Source organism: Anabrus simplex, chromosome 2 (genome assembly GCF_040414725.1).
Source record: "Anabrus simplex isolate iqAnaSimp1 chromosome 2, ASM4041472v1, whole genome shotgun sequence".
NCBI lineage: Eukaryota > Metazoa > Arthropoda > Insecta > Orthoptera > Tettigoniidae > Anabrus > Anabrus simplex.
The window spans coordinates 159,623,745-159,644,384 of record NC_090266.1 but is presented as its reverse complement, the minus strand read 5'-3'; the positions used below and the strand labels follow the sequence as shown (position 1 = coordinate 159,644,384).

General features: G+C 37.1%; 1 protein-coding gene across 6 annotated transcripts in view; it reads left to right on the top strand.

The window, feature by feature from the left end:
• Positions 1-20,640, top strand: part of LOC136863957 (glutamic acid-rich protein) — a 466,965-nt gene that overhangs the window by 224,285 nt on the left and 222,040 nt on the right. For 3 of the 6 annotated variants that reach the window (XM_067140412.2, XM_067140415.2, XM_067140411.2), the window contains exons 4-5: positions 623-745; positions 12,009-12,104. The exons of 1 other annotated variant lie outside the window; for it this stretch is intronic. In XM_067140412.2, the coding sequence (XP_066996513.1) occupies positions 623-745; positions 12,009-12,104 (219 nt within the window). The remainder of the gene's footprint in view (positions 1-622; positions 746-12,008; positions 12,105-20,640) is intronic. 2 more of the 6 variants (XM_067140414.2, XM_067140413.2) reach the window with 2 other exon arrangements.

The window sequence follows — 20,640 nt, the reverse complement described above, 5'->3', positions numbered from 1 at the left end:
CAAGGCTAGGACTGGGAAGGAAATGTTGTGGTTTTAATTAGGATACAGCCCCAGCATTTGTCTGGAGTGAAAATGGGAAACCATGGAAAATAGTCTTCAGGGCTGCCGACAGTGTGATTCGAACCCACTATCTCCTGCATACAAGTTCAGAGCTACAATGGCCTGAACCACACTGCTAGCTCACACAGTCAGAGCATTTGAATTCATTCTATGCAACTCAATTGGAAGCCATAAAGAGATTGAACATTAGGCCATTTTATTGGTCTATTTGGGCATATAGTTTGGTTTGGATTGACAGAGGGCAGTTGCTTTTAGGCTCGATGTGTTGTTTGTTTTCTCTCTTATGTTTTAAAATGTTATTTTCAAAATTGCAGTTGTTGTTTAGTGAGGGTCTTCCAGATTGGTAAATTCCACTGGAAACTATAGATCATGATGTTCAAGTGACCTTACTTTAACAAAATTGGTTAATATTGATGCAGTGCATGAATAGTCATAATAGATAACTTGTGTTTTGTTTTTTCATTCCCGAGTGTACTAATTCTTTTGTGTTGAGTATTTTTTAAAGTGCTTTTGCTAACATTCATTGAGCTGATTGCTGTGTGTTTTGATAACCCTTTTTTAGATTGGCATGGAATGTGAAACTTTAACAACGATAACTGATAATAATGACCTTAGTACCTTGAATGGTGAGAATCAAGAGAATTTGCAAGATGATGATTTATTGAATGTTTCTGTAAAGGAACTGGTAAGTTGTGTTCTTTATTCTAAATTAGAATTAGTTCTGTTTGCTTTTCTGTTAAATTTAGGTTCCATCATTTCATGTGAATGAGTCAAACTACTTTGTATAGGAACTTCTTGGTCTTGCATGTTTTTCAGATGCTTTTCTCCTTTTCTTTCTGTATCAGTGTCATGTGCATGCTCTTCATATTTGTTCATTTTTCATTAGAACTGTTTGTATGGATTTAGCATTGAATTGTATATTAATCATTCCTAATGTGTTTTTACTTTGTTGATTTGCTTAGCACATTTACTCAGGCTGAAGTGTTTTGCTTATTAATTATACAGTACAGTGGAAGTCCGGTTAAACGCGGTCTGATTTGCTCAGATTGAACGTGGTACAAAATATGTCTCCGAAAAAGTCATCAATAAAATTCGTATTTTTTAAATGTTGTATTATTATTATTTATTTAGCATATGGCATAAAAACATATATACAATTGAATATATTACAATAACAAGAAAACAATATTTCATATAAGGATGTCCAGCCCTTCCATCCACACTGCCTCTGATGGTATAAAGAAATCAGCCCAGCTACCCGAGTAAGCACGTAGCTTGCAGCTGCCTGCGATGTGAGCGATGGTTTGCCATGGGGCACCACAGTCGCCTTCTGGTGAAGTTTTGCAATTCCACTTGTAGAGCGAGTCCCTGAATCTTCCGTGGCCTGTCCGAACTCTGTTAAGAGTGACTCAATGCCTGCGCGGTAAATGGAACCCACTAATAATTTGTGCACCAGAAAATATGTTGTGAAGGGACAAGTCTGTTGAAGATTCCCAGCGGTCTTTCCAAACTTTCACAGCGTTAAAAGTTGTTGCAGGTCACGTTAGCAGCGTCATGCAAAGGTGGATGGCATGAGTGCAGGAATGTCTTTTTGTACCGGTAGCTGGTCAGGTGACATTCCTGTAAGCAATGGAAGCCAATAGTTTGGTGTGGATCTGATCGTGCCCGAAATAAGGCGCATGCTGTTGTTCAGCTGTGTATAAACACATTGGGTATATGGGCTATTGGGCCATACAGGAGAACAATACTCTGCACTGGAATATACCAGACCAAGAGCAGAATGTCGTAGACTACTTGCAGTAGATCCGCAAGTTGTCTTCCACAGTTTCCGAAGAATATTGTTTTTAGTTTTCAGTTTCTTAGTTCAATAGATGTTGATGTTACTCACGTCTGTAGGTATAACCTTAACCACATGACCCCTGGGTGATGCTAAGCAAGCAACAATATTCTGGCAGCCAGTCTATTTCAAAAGATCTCCTGGCTATCACATGATGTCAAGAACACCAAATGGAAGGAGCTCTTTTCAGTGCTCCTTAACAAGAAACATTTAATATACTAACAAATGGCATAGAGGAATTCTACATTACAATCTATAACTGTTACAGACTCCATGCTAAACAGAACTCAAAGGGATGACTGGATGGGGTTTTAGAAACTGTGTGTGCCTGTCTATTCACAGAAATAAGAGGATGTGAATAATTGGCCAAGCTTTTATGTGTACAGGGGAATGTTGAGATGACGATTTCCCATCCTCCTCACCAACTTAAATTTGTTTGCCTGCACCCATGCTTACAAAACAAGTGACCGCGTTGGTTGTTAGCTTTTGCCAGACAATCTTCTAGTTAAGCCTCGAGTTCAGTGCAAGTGCTGTGATGACAAGAAAGAAAGAAAGAAAGAAAGAAAGAAAAGCGTACTCTTTGAGCGATAAATTGAACAAGTCAATGTCCAATGCGTGTATTTTAGGTACAGTACCTTTTATAAAAATTGTTCTCTTGTAGCCTACTACTTTTTCCCAATCTTCTATCAGCCTAAAAGATATTTTCAATTTATTCAGGTTAAGGTATAACGTGGGATACAGCATGTCCCCTGAAAACCTCGTTAAATCGAGCTTCTACTGTACCTCTGTTTTTAAATTTTGTCTTCCTCATTCTAACTTTTCTACTCTTGCTGTGCTTTTAGCTACTTTTCTCTCTTCTCAAGAAACAGATGAAGTGTGATTTCTGTGTATTTGAAGACCATATCTATGATTCATGAACATTTTCTTCTTTTTAACTCGTGTAAGCTGCTCAAATCCTTGAAGGATTCAGGAAAGATTTGGTTTCTAGTATCCACATTAAACTTTACTTTTTATAAAAAAAAATTTAATGCTCATTCTTTTCATGTCAGGAAGCTGTAGACTTACTGAGCCAGTAGGACTTTCTCCTTATTCTTATAATTAGTAGGAGCATGAAGATTTATTTTTAAAGATGAAATGTTGTCTTCTAATTCAAATTTTAATTATTGCATCCATTTAATAGTAGGGCTAATAAGAAAAGTCTTTGTAAAATTGAAATAAAAGGTGAAAAAACATGTAGTAGTAGTAGTAGTAGTAGTAGTAGTGTAGGTATTAAATATTTAAGTACTAATGATGTTGTTGTTGCTGTACATGGAGAATATGAATTTTTAAAATACTTGCTGTAGATATTTTTGAGAATTTTAAATGATAGTCTTCTTATGTTGAACATAACTACTTGGCATAGGGTCTTTTCAGGATGGCTTTCTAGGTACAGTTATCCCTCATTATAATACCATCACTTGTTCAGAGCATTTGTTGACGCAATAAGCATTAGAACTATCCCATGACAGATGTTAAATACTCCAAAGCCTCCTCAGCTTATGATCCCCCCCTCACAACAATGAAAAGTGGTTTGCAATGTTCTGTTGACCAATTTCTCGCTTTTTATTCACGCACAAAATTGTTTGTTGATTTATTATAGAAACCTGTATGCACAGGACAGACAGGACTTAAGTTTAAACAAGGTCAAGATGTGTTACTATCAAGCACTGTGTCCTCAAATTGCTTTGTACAGGCTTCCAAAGCTTTTCTCAGAAATAGTCCATTATGTTAAGCCTTAAGGAAATTCCCATCTATGGCACGACTATTCAATCCCAGAGCAAGTAAATCCCAGGCACCATCCACTCGGGATAATGAGCTACAAGTAATGAGGTTCGGTAGCACACTCAACCTGCTCAGGTTCCTAAAGGATCAGATTAGAAACATGTTTCCATTCAATGAAATGGTTTTCATGTTCCTGCCAGTAATTTTAACCAGCGGTTGGCAATATATCAAGCACATTTATAACATTGTGCATCACTTCTATACCTGTGCTACTAACGGCGCATGGTGGTTAGTTGTAGTTGCTATATAATTTCCAGAAGAAATATCCGTTCATTGTTTGTCGTGGGCGATAACAGGCTGGTGGAGTATTGGGTGGCATTAGAGGGTTGACTTTGTTGCTAAGTATCAGTGGCTTGAGATTGCCTTGCATTTGTTTCCATGTAAAAGTTCTCTGCAGTGCTTCAGTTCCTGGCAACATGAATGAGGTGTATGATTATATCTGATTCTGCTTCATTTGAATTGTTAAGATGATGTTTTCATGGTGTGATGTATAAAAGATCAGCCTGTATTATGGCATGCTTCTATACTTCTTTCTTTCTTGCTTGCTGTAGCAGTTTCCACGCTACTTTCTGCCGTTTGTCTCTGTACCTTTGTTTCTTTGTTGTGATAACTTGGGCTTTTCCTCTTCCACTTATCACCTTAGGTGTGTAGGGAATGAAGGGGATAGATAGTTTTAATGTAGTTTTTCAGTATCAGATGGTACCTCATTTAATGACCCAGGTCATATTTTCCAGCTGTATTAGACCCAAATTTTACAATAGGTAGTCTTCGTTTCACAGCTAGAGAAACCTGCATGACAAGAAGCCATAAATCTGATGGGTGTGCAGCAGCAGTAAGCGAAGAGACTGACAGAGAGACAGCAAGCTAACCCTCCCAAAAATTAACATTGCCACTTCTCTGCCTTCTCTTTATGTGAACAATGGTCCTGTTACAGGGACCTTCGGTTACTGTTGTAGTGTTCTAGTGCGTGCATAAGAAGCTACTGGAGAGAAAAAAGACACAGCGAAATAGTAAGTGTGACAACAGTTGGAAACTTTTTCCCTAAAAGCAACTGGTCACACCATTGAAGTAATATTGAGGACAGGGTTCTTATGTCGTGAAACAAAGAATATCTTGACAATGCAGGCTATCTAACAGGATTCACACATCCAGTAACTACACAAGACTGATGATCATGATTTTACTATTGCCAATAGCAGTACGTACATGAAAATGGTATGATTAGCCTGTGTATGTATCTTTAAAATATTTCATTTTGTGTTTCTAGAATTATTTTCTTCAAAGCACATTTCTTAAAACTTTTCTTCATGGTTATTTCCTAGATTTGTAGTAAAAAATATATCCAGACGAGCACTGTTTCAGTAAATGTGATGCGAGTTTCTTGCATTTAAGCTCTCTCAAATGCCAGTAATCTGTATAGAGATTTAATCTAATTGTGAGCATAGAAGGCTATGCTGTACAGCCGATCCCATACCTTGTATGTTGCCTCTAGACCAAGTAAAGATTACCATTATAATTGCATGCAAAGGGTGCACATTAACTGGGTTATTCAAATCAAATCAAAATCTCTTTATTTGCAAATGAGGTGTCTACCTCGGTGGCAAATGGTACACTAAAATACACTATTGTCAAGCACTAAATTTTAAATTAACAAGAGACGAAGAAAATTTTCCTAGAATTAAGTATTATACAATTTACGCTAATAATTTGTTCTATTAAACACACACATCATCCTTAATAAATTTATATTGTTTACAAAATTCTACTTATAATATCTTACAAACATAGTCAACTCATATACAGTATGTGAAATTACTTCTAATAATAATATACAACTGGTATAAGATTAAAATTAACATTGAATTTATTTACATATTTATATTTTACCCATTTTGGAACCTAAGTAGCATAATGACCTGCTGCGTCTTAACCAGAGCCCCTTTTGCCACCACTTTTCAGAGTTCCTGAAGGGCCTTCACAGCTACCGTAGCAGTCCCAGGGCCCTCGAAGTCCCCACTGTACTTCACCCCTACAGGCAGTCCCCTACTTGAGCTGTCCAAACTCCATAGACCAGGGGATGAAATTAATTTAATCACACACATTTTTTATTTACAATATCCTGCACTGGTCGAATGCCCTCTAATATTTCATTTATTTTCTCTGTTGTTGTTTATTCTCTTCTTGAATATCTGTACAGATTTTGGAGAAGGATCAAACACTACCCCTGGTAAACTGTTCCACTCCTTCACGCCGTTCCCAATGAATGAAAATTTACCCCAATCGCTTCTGCTAAAATTCCTTCTAATTTTATATTTGTGGTCAGTCCTGCCGATATAATTATTTTCCAACTGAAGCCTTTCACGGATATCTCTCCATGCTTCTTCTCCTGTATAGGCTCTATATAATCCTATAAGTCTAGTTTTCTCCCTTCTCTTACTTAAAGGTTCCCAACCAAATTCCTGTAACATTTCTGATACACTACTCTTTCTCTTGAAATCCCCTGTTACAAACCTTGCTGCTTTCCTCTGCACACCATCTAGTTCTTTTATTAGGTATTCTTGGTGAGGTTCCCAAACACTGTTTGCATATTCCAGTAATGGACGAACCATACTTAAGTAACTTTTTTCTTTTAATTCTTTGTTGCATCCTTTAAGTAGCCTCATTATGACATGTAACGATCTGTATGCTTTCCCAACAATGTCATCAACATTCAACCAGCACTGTATGAAAAATATTTCAAGGTTCATGTATCAGAATCAGTTACAACATAAAGGTATTCCTTTTGTATGTTTGTCTACAGATGAGTATGATTAGCTTTGTTAAACTTTTTGTCTAATACTGCAGATACACTCTGAGAGAATTAATGAAAGGGCATACTAAAATATCTCCATTTTTCAATTTAAATGATTAGTCCCCCTCCCCCTTAAAATAACTTAATATGCTGAAGGGAAGCTGGCAAGTTAAGATATAGTCGTCCATGTAAGAACTATTACTGTAAAAATTTCATGAAACTTTTACACATTGAACACTATCCCCAAGCAGAGTACCAAGCATGTGTTTGGTGCTCTTTGTTTTCCCGTACCGTTCCTACAGTGGTGTCCTAGTGCTTTTATTCTCTGAGCGTTAGTGAGGTAGAAACCTCATAAACTGGAATTCAGGTCCGTAATGGATGGTGGTGGTGGTGGTAATGATGATGATGATGATGATGGATCTCTACTGTCCATCAATCATTCGGGTAAAGATACATACCCAATAAAATTTCATTAATACCGTACTTGATTTGAAATAAATGGAAAAAATAGAGTTCAAAAATGTAATAAACATATTGGCCTCCTTTCATATTTCAGTGTTGAAAAATATTTGCTTGTTGCTTTCTTGTTGTTTTAAGGGGCTTAACATCGAAGGTCATCGGCCCCGTGTTGAAAATAAAACCACTAAATGAGTTCAGTATGGTGCTGAGACAGATAATTACATTTTCAGATTCAGAAAGATAAATTCATATAGCTCAAAAAGTATTCAAAATTTATAAAGCCTCAAAATATGAAAAATGCTCAGTGTACACCAGTTAACACATTGAAAATACGTTAGTATTCATTGTATTCATCGCCTTGCTCTGCCAGCAGTAATGGTTATGGTCCCCACATACATGATGATTTTATAGCTCTTCTTAATTAGCAGTGCGTGTATCTTGTTTGCAAGTTATAGATACTGAAGACTTGAAAACTGTCACCTTATCTTTAGGTGAGGTTTAAGATCATGTCCCATTTAAATAAAAATATTGATTAAATCACTGTCTTGCATAATAATGGTGAAGGCTGTTAATTCGCATACTATTCAGACTGTTATCTAATATTTGATTTTCTTCAGGATTAAGTCCTACTGGCCAATATAGTATGTTAGAACAATCTTGTCCCCTCTTCATCTCCTGGGAATGTATGTAATGTCAGAATATGCTTTATGCTATAAAGATTGTTGAAGCTAGCACTTTGATTAAAATGTAGTATTACTGTAGTTTTTTTGAATCACATAATTAAATGGTTATGAAAATGGGATGCACAATCATAATGAAAACCAAACCCCAGAATACACTGGGTAAATCCCTCTTAATACTATCTGTCTACAGTGGAGATGCTGTCCCAAGCATAGACTAAAATGATCCTTAATAATTGCAAGAGGCTTTTAATTTTAAAACAGTTCTCTTGTTTATGATCTTCATTGAAAGCAATCCTAGGTCCCAATTATGTACTCTTTAATTCATGTAGGTTTTAAATATCATGCCAAAGAATATCAGAAATAAAAAATTGCAAAGAATTCTGAACTGATACAATACAGTAAGAACATTTGAAATAAAAACCAGCCATGGTGGGTTTTTTTTTTTTTCCCCATCGCCGAGCCAGCAATCATTACCTTGTGTCCAAAGAGTTCAGAGGTGGTGATGCAACCATACAACAGTATCATGAACTATTTTAAAAAGTTTGTTACTTAACAACATTATGGAAGGAGATTCTGAAACTGCCCAGCTTCCTTGTCCACACATTTTTGGCACTTCTTGAAGGAACTATATGTCACTCGCTGTGGTTCACATTGCATAATATTTTCAATTTCTTGGCAAATACGTATTTACTCGTATATTAGACCCCCTTGCGTATTAGACACCCCCCGGCTTTTCGAGATGTAAAAAATGAAAAAATAAATCTTGCATACAAGACCCTCAAATGTAATTCATCAGAGAAGAACAACGATTCCACTTCGAAGCACCTACAAGCCTTATGCAGCTCTGATGACATCACCCAAATTTGTAAATAGTTTCGTCTGTACGACCTACGCAATAAAAACGCGTCGGTCATGCGGTACATCTGTGTTTCGTAGTTAAGAAATGTCCGCCTCCATAGCATAGACCTACTGCAGCTCTGATGACGTTGCAGAAATAGGTGAATAGTTGTGTGTCTGACCTGCGCATTACAAGTACATATCAGTCACGTATATGTATCTGTGGTTTGTAGTTAAGAATGTCTGCCAGCGTCATTGTTAGCACAATTAGGTTCTCGGGAGCGTGAGTTTGATTCCCGGTACCGTATTGCCAGAGATTTACGAATAGCAGGAAGGTTGATTTGCGGTAAAAATGGTACATGCAACTCCATTCCACTGGGGGCCTGTCTGAAAAAAGAGCTGCACCACCTCAGGATGCGGAAACGAGTTGACGTTAGCCAATATTCACAGTTCTTGCTAGGCCTATTAATATAGGCAGGCAAGATCATTAACAAAGTAATGGTTTAATATTTTGTAACTCGGGCCAATATAGGGATTTTTTAGGAGAGAAGTTGGTTTAAAATGTGATAAAAACAATCCAATCACAATTGTTTTACTCACCACCATACCTAACTAATAATAATAATAATAATAATAATAATAATAATAATAATATTTTTTTAATGTTCCCACTTACTTTCAATGATTTTTGTAGACGCCAAACAGAACATACCAGGGTATGCGTTAATAAAAAGTGGGAGACAACGAACGTATGAAATTAAACATTATGGTAATAAAACGCATTACCGCCACACCTGTAGATATGCATAAATGCAGCAAACTTTCCTGTTATTTATTTTTATTCTTTCCGTTGTGAAACTTTTGGCACTATCTGGGTGATACCATACCATACCTAAAGCAATGCAGTCTCTCTTATCTCATTTACAACTGTTCAGGTAAATCCTGATGTGATAAATGTAGAGAACAAGCATGAAATATACTTAAAAATAAGGGCCTGACTTTAAACAGTTGCAGTTATCAAAAGAATGCTTCCAGTCACTATGTATTACATTCGAAAATACAACTCGTAACATATGCTAGTTATCAGCTGGTGGTTTGGCCGGCTTTCAACAACCCGGCTTTATTCAGAAGGAGTGGCTTCTGCTACACATACACTAGATGGGGATATCAGAGACCATCTCCAGAAACCATTTGGGAATAGCTTCACTCAGTCTGGAGTCTATAGTCGGGAACGAAACTATTTTTAAAAGGTTCAAAAAGACAGGACCTCGAATGCTCTCGGTCTTGATTGCTGTGCATGGCTGACGAGATGACAGTGAAGATGACGTCACTTGGAATGACAGAGCGCCAGTAGCAGGGAAGTTAGCAGCGCAAGACAATTAAAATGAAAGCAGCAATCAGATTTACTGTGTGGTAGGCCTACTGCTCGACTGACAGAGACAAATGACTGGCCATTGAGTTAGTTTGTATCATGATAATACTGTGACGAGTTGGCGGGGTACAGGATCAATTAACACTAGACTGGTAGCTTCAATACTAAGATTTATTAGCTACGCACTAAATTACACAAGACTACACATAACTTTTGCTCATAACACACACTTACGCAGTTCGCGTGCTCTCTCTCCCTTTGTTTCTCACTTGTTCTCACACTACACAGTTTTACACTCATACACAAGGTCCCGCGTCGCACGGCTACACGTTCTCTCCTTCGCCGACAGTCCGCACTGTAGCACACTAGTCTGATAATCACGGCAGTTCACATACTTCACTACACTGGCAGTCGCTCATGACTGACCCGCACCAACTTCTAATTCAGTCTAACTCTCACTAACTCCAGGCAGGTCGTTCCTCTCTTATATATGTGCGCTGGCCCTTCTAGAAGAGTCCGGATGGTCGATGGATCCAGGAATCTCGTGAGATGGAACACTCCAGATTACTCGTGGAGTCATTTCCATACTCCTCTGTTACGGGACCGCGGGCGGAAGCGAGCGGCGCATGGCCTAGCACTTAAGTGCTGTTCGTGATGGGCGCAGTTGAAGCTTAAGGGGCGGGCCTATACGGTGCCGGGCCAGGCCAACTGCCAGTTGGCATGGCAGATGCTATAACCATTACAATACAATACCCTTATCCCTTTTCTCTACGGGGTCGAGTGTGAAGTGAGATGAATCTTCGTAGCAAGTTTTTATGACCGTATGCCCTTCCTGACATGGACCTCATTGGAAGAATTAATGAGATGAAACGAATGACATGAGATGAGCAACTAAAATGGATTATATTTACCTTATGTGTAGGTCTAAAAGTTGTGTTCACCATTGACCTTTTACTTTTAGAAATACTGCCTTTCAATGAAAGTAGCCAGTATATCTCAAATACATTCATAGGTTTGTTAATGAACAGTGTAGAATGTTTACATGTACAATTTATAGCTCTTTATAGCCTAGAAGTCGTGTGTTCACACACAAAATTTTAGGTTATCGCATATTGGACCCCCCCCCTTTTTTTTTTTTTTTTTGCTCTAAAAATGGGGAAAAAGGGTCTAATACACAAGTAAATATGGTATTTGTTTTTCTAGTGTGTGCTGATGCATGGCCTTTTAAACTACTCTGGAGATAAGTCACTTTGTCATTTCCTTTTTCTTTGGTGAGAAGTCCATACTGTCAGTTTGGATTTTTAGGCTGAACACTTCCTGTAGCCTGAAATTTATTATAAAGAGTATGGATTATTGTATGACCTCATAATACAGAAAGAACACCAAGAATGAGTCTTTTGATAGGCACTTGCTCACTAACAAGCTTGCCTTGCATCTAACAGGACCTCTCATGCGTGAACTGTCACATTGCCAATAGGAAAGACATGCAATGGCTGGTTCTTAGTTCAGCTGCTCTCTCTCTGTATTCTCATTGTGCACAGTATTCGATTTTAGATCATATTTTTTATTTCTTTTATTTTTCTGTAATAGAATTTTGAATAGTTTCCTGTAAATAAGTTAAATGGACCAAACACCATAGCCCCTGTGTTTCCCGAGTACATTTAATTTATATATTATTTGTGTGTCCCAATTGCACAACATTAGATATCTATAAATTCTGCACAAGGCTAGTTTATGTAAAATCACCATTTCAAATTTATTAACATCTTCTTATCGACTTAGGCAGTTTATTCCAGTAGTAAGTGGGCTCCCCTAGGAACCTAACATGCTTGAGAATGTCAGGGATTCATTCCACCAAATATTCCGTATAATTTTTTCCTTTTCTACTGACCTGTTTGCAGTGATTTTTATATATGCTTTCCTTTTTTCATCAATTGTTTGTTTCCTTTCATATACTGTAATAGGCTGGACGAACTTGAAAAACTAATCATTGCATTTAAACACACATTTTACCTATTTTTTTTCTCATTCATTTCAAGCTAACCACTAGAACTTACAATATTTAGCACTTTTATGGAATTCATGTGCCAGACTCTGTTAATAAGTGGTTATTTTCTGTATTAAAAAGACTTTTTGTATGTTGTTTAGAAAAAGACATATAATAGTGAAGCTACAAAGGGATTTAATAAAAAGGCATGTAATGGAACAGAGGAGATAATGACTGGGATCTCTATCGAGCAGTTGGTGAGTAAAACCAGCATTCCGGTTGTAAATTTACATACCGTTTACATACACTACTGATGCATTAAGCTGTAATGCCACTCTCTTCTTTCATTACAGTATTGGTATGTGATAAATACTTTGTTACCATACACTTGAAAAGTACAACTGTTATAGTTTCCTTTCTTATCCATATTAAAGTGTGAATGAATGACAGAAAGAAATACGAGGTACTTCTTGCAGGACTTTTAACTAACCAGGGTAAGACAAACAGAATTCAAAACAAAATTTCGGTCAGTTATTCAGTTTGGATGAAATATAATGATTTCTGTTCAACACTGAAGCCTTGTGTCCAAATGGCTGTTCATTTAGCATTAAGTTATTTTGAAAAACACAAAAAAAGTATCAGAAAGAGAAAGTTGCAACTGAGTGTGAAACTGAAGAACAACATTTATTTGTACAAAACATAATGCAGAACAAGAAATTACCAAAAGCGTGGAGTGGGTTAATGATTCTTTGCTGCAGAGCAGAAGCAATTTTTCAAACAGCATACATTAACTGTGTTCATTTTCATACACAGAGGTTGGCTTTAATTGAAGACAGTGTATTTATACAAAAGAATCGGAAGGGCTATAATGTGTCCAGATTTAATATGTCGTTACATACCGGACGAGTTGGCCATGTGGTTAGGGCGTGCAGTTGTGAGGTTCCATCCAGGAGATAATGGGTTCATACCCCACTGTCGGCAGCCCTGAAGATGGTTTTCCATGGTTTCCCCATTTTTACACCAGGCAAAAGCTGGGACTGCACCTTAAGGCCATGGCCACTTCCTTCCCACTTCTAGGCTTTTCCTATCCCATAGTTCCGTAAGACCTATCTGTGTTGGTGCGATGTAAAGCATATTGTTAAAAAAAAAAACCTTCATTACTTTTTTAAGAACAAAGACTATTCTTACAGTAATTAAGGAAGTCCAAAAATGTATCATTCAGGAAACAAAGCTTCTCATCAGACTTTCCAGTGTATAGATATTTTTCTGTCATGAACTGGATATAAACTGATAAAGTAGCATTCAAAAGGTAAGGATGAAACAGATTTTCATAGAAGCTGCATCATTGTAGGGAAAATGATACTATAGGATCATTGTAAGTAATATACAGAAACGAAGAAAACAGTAGTCGTTAGTTCAGTATGTATGTATGTATGTATGTATGTATGTATGTATGTATGTATGTTCAGCATGTATTAAAAATTTAAAAAAAATGAAAATAAAAGCTACAGTAGGACATTAATCAGAAGTGACAATATTGCATTGGTTACCAAGACACAGATGCACCTCTCCCATGGATGGTATGAAGGGAAGCATTCCTCACTATATGATACGCTTATCCTCAAGATTGTTTTGCGTCATCTGTCCGTACTTGGCACAAAGTTCTTCAGACGTTCTCTCTGGAATGAAGACTATTCTTCTTTCAGAGTAGTCTTCAGCTGATGGACATTTTTTGGTGTATGCTGATGTGATGCTTGATGTCTTCTGATGATTTCATAAATGTGTTAGATGGAATTTAGATCAGGGAACAAGCAGACTAATCTATCTGTCAACTATCCTCACTATCTAACAACTTATCAACATCTGTACTTCAGTGTGGCCTCCCACTAGGTGGAGCATTCATCCAGTATTTTGCCTCCCCAGATGAAATCTCCTCAACTGATCTCCCTTTGATAATGTTCACACTGCTATACAGTGTTCCAGCCTTACACTGCATTAGCTTAAATTAAGGATCACTGCTGATACTAAATCTACTCTTTTGTTTAGGTAGCATAGAACTGGTGGCCATCATGGTCAAGCTAATAGACATCATGACCATTCCTGTTCGTAGGCAATTTCTCGTATGGGTTTGTGTTTCATTGCAACACTGTTCATAAATTAATATTTATTTTTAAATTTTATTCTTCAGTTTTCCACATCATTGCCAATCGTTCATAAAGAGAATGGTAGTTAAGAACACTATAAGTAAGTAAATGTTGTCGTAAGCATTCATTTAAACAATGGAAGGTATGATAATGACCATATAACACTGATTTTTGTGCTAAGGGAACTACACAGTACCGTTTATTAGACTAGCTTCTCTTGTTAGGTACAAAGAGAATGTCTAGCAGAAGGGACTAGTTTTATTCCTGCAGAAGTACATACAGAACTTTTAATCCTGTTCTTTTGCCTTCTTAAATGCCAGTCGCCACAGAAACAGCTCCCTCAGGGTGGCTTCCAGACCCGAAGACTAAGAGTTCAAAACTCACGGAGGTAATCGTATTTTTGAAGGGTGAATGAAAGTCCTTTTGGCACTCAATGTTGTACAATGTCAGCAGGTAGAAGATCTCTGGCGACATGTTTGTTGTTTACCTGACAAAATTCATTAAATGAAATGTTTTATTTTTCAGCTATTTTCTAATTTTACTAATCTTGCATTAGTTTTGACAGACTGAAAAAACATCACAGTTATAGATTAACAAAGTCAAAACTGAAAATAAATGGCTTCCAGTATAACAAACAAACAAACACATAAACAAAAAACCAACCTCTGCAATAGGTCGCTCAGCAGATTTCAGTTTCTCTACCATTTGGTAGAGAAAAATAGAACATTAAAGTGGACATGCAGGCTGCCTAAATGGCACCTCCATATCCAGACCTCTTTGATTCTTGCAAAAAGCTTTCTAAAAATGAGTGTTAGTCGTAGACAGAAAACCATTACCACCATTTTTATAATTGATATTCAGATGAGAGTCTAAAAAAATAGAGAGAAAACCACATTGTATCTTCTTGGCTTCTCATATAATAAGGATGTTGGAGTAGAAATGATATGGGTGAAATGAAAATGAAAGATATCCAAACAAATTTGTAATTCAGAGGTCGATGAAGTCACATATGGATTTTACAGGAACAAGGATATGGAAATGAAATGAGCACGTGGAAGCTGCAACACTCTTGATACAGGACCCTCCCTCGTGTTCAAGTTCTTCCAGCAAGTGTGAATGTAACTAAGCACTTCTGTGTCAAGACCTTTACATTACTTCCTAATATTTTTCCATTTAATATTTTATAGAGTCTGAAATTTTGAACTCCTTTGTATTCATTATTATGGTTGCAAATTTTAATGCCCTTCATACTATGTTATTATTACATGATTTAATCTGTAGTTTTATGGGCAAAATTTCTACAGCCAAGTTATTTATTAATCTATCAAGCCTAGCAATTAAAGATCAGTTGTACGTAAATTATTTTCTTTCAAACAGAGCAGCAAGGGACCAAAATGAACTAAACAAGCCTATCTTGTATTAGTACTTACTCATTAGTACCTACAGTATTTTACCTGGTGAATTTTGTAATGCTTTACAAGAAATATGGGGTCTCTAGAATAAGTGGGGGGGGGCATATAAGCCAAAAAGTCAGTATGGAAAGAATGCTTTCAGAGTGTGGTTTTCTGCTCATTGTGCATAGAGACATTTGCACAAACTAGGAAGTTGGTTTTTGCACAAATGCCTTACTATTTAAAATAACTGTTCCAGATTATTACTGCAGAAGGAAAGTATTCCATTTCCAAAAATAATGTCCTTAACAGTGCAACATATTTATATAGTTTAGCAATCTAAGGTTCATTTGTTGGACGGTGTAAACACATTCTTCTAAGGCAAAGTTAAAATCATGTCCATAGATCCAGTGAAATTGTCAGTAATTCCAGACCATTTCTTTGCAACCTATCATGTTAAAAATAAAGAGAAACACCTTAATAATAGTGTTAATTTAGGTATTTAATATTAAAATTAACTTTAAATTTATAAAAGTCACATATCGAAAGAATTGCTGACTTAAAGCTTATGTCGATAGAGAATTAAATATGCTAGGTTAATTTAACAAGTTGTCATCATCGTCCAGACTGGCTTCTTTCTTGGCTCGAAAATAGGAAGTGTTAGTCGGAAGGGCCCTGACATCAGCTAGTTTTTCTGTGGAAATCGGCACAGGTTTCCAATATTTCACAGGTAAACTCATGACTGAGAGATTGAAATGATTCTAATTTTTTTAAATGCCCAGTTTGCAGATTTATGAAATAAGGTTCTTCATTGTTAAATGCCAGCTTGATACCAAATTCGATCTTGAAATGGTTGGAGAAACCTAGAACACTGGCTTCTGAAGACTTGGCACCCTGAACTTGCCTCTTTGTCATGTGATTCTGAAGAATCCCTATATTTTCGAAGGCTTCTCTGCTCAGATACAAAACAATGAAAGGTTTCCTTGCTCTTCTAATTCAAATTTACTGAGCATAATGCACCCACTAAACACCTCCCTTTTCCGAAAATGCTTTTCAGTATTTCCGAAGTCATGGCCACATGGCAGGTAAGAATGATCAGGCACCATGAAAGTGTGCTTCATCCTTGTAAACCAATCTGCATGAATGTATCTTAGGCTGGCCAGAACCATATTTATGTTTTGATTTTAACTTAAACCGTTGTCATTAAAAATGTGTAATATTTCTACAATTATGGTGTTTTATTGTTTTAAATAATGCATTAGGCAACTTGCAATTTCATTAGATCCTCTTATTCCAGTGCTCTTGTCCCAGATGGAACATTGAAGTTGTTCTGTTCTTCAGACAGCGAATGCCAGAATTATGGGTGTCCATAATTTCCTTTTGTAGATTACTGGAGTTTATTTTAGGTGTTGGCAGTGCTTGTTGTAAGTCTGTTGCAATGATAGCAATTGTTGGGTCTATATTTCATGCCATTTGTTTTATTTATGCTTGAGCCATGCTTCTCCCTTCATTCATGCAGCATTCTTTCACCCTTAAGTTGTCTAATTTGGTAAGCATCATTTTTTCATCTAGACTTTTCAGCTGTTATGTAGTTCTGTCACAGTTAGTTCCAAGTATTGGACAGTGGTGGTGTGAATCCAAGATTAAATTTTTGTATTGAAGATTTACCTTTAGAAGGATTCTGTGACAGCATCATTCCTCATTAAGCCAATCACAGTATAATTCATACATTCTTGAAATATTTAAATCAAATGCCAAGTATTTTCTATGTGGACTTAAGTTCTGCTGTAATGACTGGATAATACAGGAAAACTGTTAATATGTTCAATCACATTTAATCTGTTTGACTCGGGTATTTTTCTGGTTTTCTTCTTCTTGATGGTCTCGCATGTCTTTGTCCATACTCCCAGTACTTTTCACCTTATTGTGAACAGTGCGCAACATTTTTTTCACCAAAACCATGAATATTTCAGAAAGCTATAGCACAAACTTTATAGGAAACATTACCATGCATTGCTCTGTATTCTACTGTGCGCAGTCTGTGAGAAGGCCTGTTTTTACATATGTTTGTTTCACATCTACCCTGGTCGTAAATTTGCCCAGGTAACTATTTTGTAGTTCATAATACCCAATGTCTAAAATTTCACAAAATATCTCCTCTACGTTATGTCTGCCTACTTTATCGAAACAACCAAGACATAGGTCCCATATTCATCTTGCTTCAACAGCACGTTTAGTCTGGATGCTAAAGTAATCCTCTCCAGTATTCTGATTTTTCTTTTGGCCACTCCTTTTGTCCACTTATCCTTCTGTACAGAACACTTCCTAACATGACTGATTTGTTCAGCACTTGATTCAGTCTCTGTGTCACTCATTTTCTGATGTTTAAGGAAAGGTAGTAATTATGCACTGCTAATTTTTCCATTTAATTATAACTACTGTATCTCAAATGTGCTGAGTCGCATGACTGTTGGTAACACACTGAACACATGGTACTTGGTATCAAACCATGCAGAACAAGGCGTATACACCGTTCCTACACTTAGTTCCTCAACTATCTCATGAAGTCATGCTCCAAGTCTTTATCAGTATAAATTTTGCTCTTTACCAAGGTGTATTGACCCTGTATAACATCTAGAAAGGAAGAGGGATATTCATAGTTCATGCTATGGTGAAAATACAACAAATGGCATGTTGGTGCATATGCCTCTGCTATTCTAAGGGCCTTGTATGATGAATATTATTTGATACTGCAGATGGCAAAAATTCCTGCTGGGAAGTTGTGAAGATTTCAGTATTGAAACAATTGCAGTACTTCAGTTTAGCATTATTTTCTATATTGTATATTGAAACTAGTGTTTTCTTACTGTACATGTCACTCTGTAAATATTTTTGTATATGAGTGCTGTGTACATACAAATTTCTCTGGAATGTTACAACAGATGATGTGATAGAGTTACCAGGTGTATGCATAAGTCCTTTCTGGTTTCACTAAGAGATGGCGCCAGCGAACAGTACGCAGCGTATGAAGTTAACACGTACGTCAGTTTGTTCGTCTGACATTAACCTACCAACACACACAAGTTGAGTCCGCTAAACACTAGCATCTATATTGTATCCCTCAGTGATCATGTCGGCGTTTGTGCCTGAAAAACAACGTTTGCGGTACGCATTGCTTTTCTTGTTTTATCAAAAGAAAAAGGCTGTGGAAAGTTATAGTTTGCTGGTAAAAACATATGGTGAACACGCTCCATCGATTAGGACATGTGAGACATAGTTTCGACAATTTAAACATGGTGATTTGTGTCTGGTGGGACTAGAGCGGTACTGTGTATTATGAACTCTTGAAGCTCACCGAAACCGTTAATGCACAACGCTATTGCCAACAAATGATTAATTTAAATCGCTCGTTGATCGAAAGATGACCGGAATGGGCCAGAAGACATGGCAAAGGGGTTTTGTTACACGACAATGCACTGTCTCACACAGCAATACCAGTGAAAGACACCTTGAAATCATTTGGATGGGACAGCCTTCTGACTATCACCTCTTCGCCTCAATGGGGCATGCACTCGCAGAGCAGCACTTCAGCAATTTTGAGGAAGTTGGAAAATGGCTCGTCAAATGGGTTGCCGCAGAAGACAAGCAGTTTTTCTGGCATGGTATTCATAACTTACCTGAAAGATAGGCGAAGTGTGTAGAAGGCGATGGCCAATATTTTGAAAGAATAAAAAATGAATTTCTCTTGAAAATAACATGTTTTCTTTACCACAAAAACTGGCAAAAACTTTTGCATACACCTGGTATGTAAAAGCACATTTAAAAAGAGAAAATATTCATAATCTGTTCTCATTGTTTTTCCTTATGTGACTGTGACTGTGACTGTGGAATTGTTTCATAAATGCCTGGTAGGGACCAGAAGCCGACATACAGAACAGTTCCATATGCTTTTTTTAAATGCATGGAATTCATGTAACAAGCAAGAGCTGGGACTTCTTGCACTTCTAGTTTTCTCCATATTATATTCTAAAGAGGTTCCTAAATGGAATTTACTGTTGCAAGTTCAAGATATATTACATAAATAATAAAAAATGATAAACACCCATCAGTTTGTAAACAAGCATTGTGGCTAGAGAGAAGGGATCCTTTCAGAGGATAGAAATTGATTGACAGTAGATCTGTGTCAGGGAAACGCATTGGAATATTTTCCAATTCCCATATTACCAAGAGTGAAGAAACACCCTTCTAGGCCTTATGAAATGTGCAAAGCCTGTAAAATTGGAGTAGTAGTCCTCTGGCTGTCCAAAATATGTGATGTTCTACTTTGTTTGGAGAGCTGCTTCAAAAGAATGTCTCATTCTGCTTCACTATTAGTGACTGAATCACACGCGCGTACAGGGTAATCGCCGATCTTATGTAAATTTTGCACACACGTTAAATGAGCCAAGAATAACACAACGACCAAAACATTTCTTTAGGAAATTACTGGTAAATGGTGTGACCTACAGAAAGTTTTAATGTTTGAATTAACTTGCTCGGCTATGACTCAGCCGGCAATAGAACCACGGACCATGTAAACTGAAGGCTGGTATGCTGGCCGACCATTGAGCTGGATGTTTCCATCATGTCTGTTAAATCTTCAGCGTAACCAAAGGTTATGCAGTTATAGAGAAATCACAAAAACCGGTTGTGGGGCCATAATGAGGTTGTACAAGGTATAACAAGTGAAGTAGTTTGCCATTGCTTCCCTCACTGGGCCAGGAAGTGCTATTGCAGCATGGCCAGGACCTTTCATAACATTCAGACGCACTGGTTGTGTTCCAAATGTCATTACTGGGCATCACCCGTACATCAGCAGCTTCCAAACTGTCGCAACCATGAGAGAGACTGAGACTTTGTTGGAAGCTACATTTTGTTGTGGTCGTTGCCAAGAGACAGATGCAAAAATACTTCAGGCTAGGTTCCACTGCTTTACAGTAACTTTTATATGGGAAGTGAGACAGAAAGATAATTTTGATGGATTTTAGACTCGCTTTTCTTGCGTTTCATCTTACTTCCCTAGAAAATGTCTTAACTATAAACTGATGCCATTTGGCTCAAGAGTCAAACAGATGTGTTATACATGTTTTATTAAAAGCACACTTCGTCTTAGCTTGGCAAAATTAGAAAGCCCCCAATTACCTGTAGTAATACCAGACAGCTACAAAATATCATAGTACATCAGTATGTATCCTAACAACATAGCAATAATCTGTCTG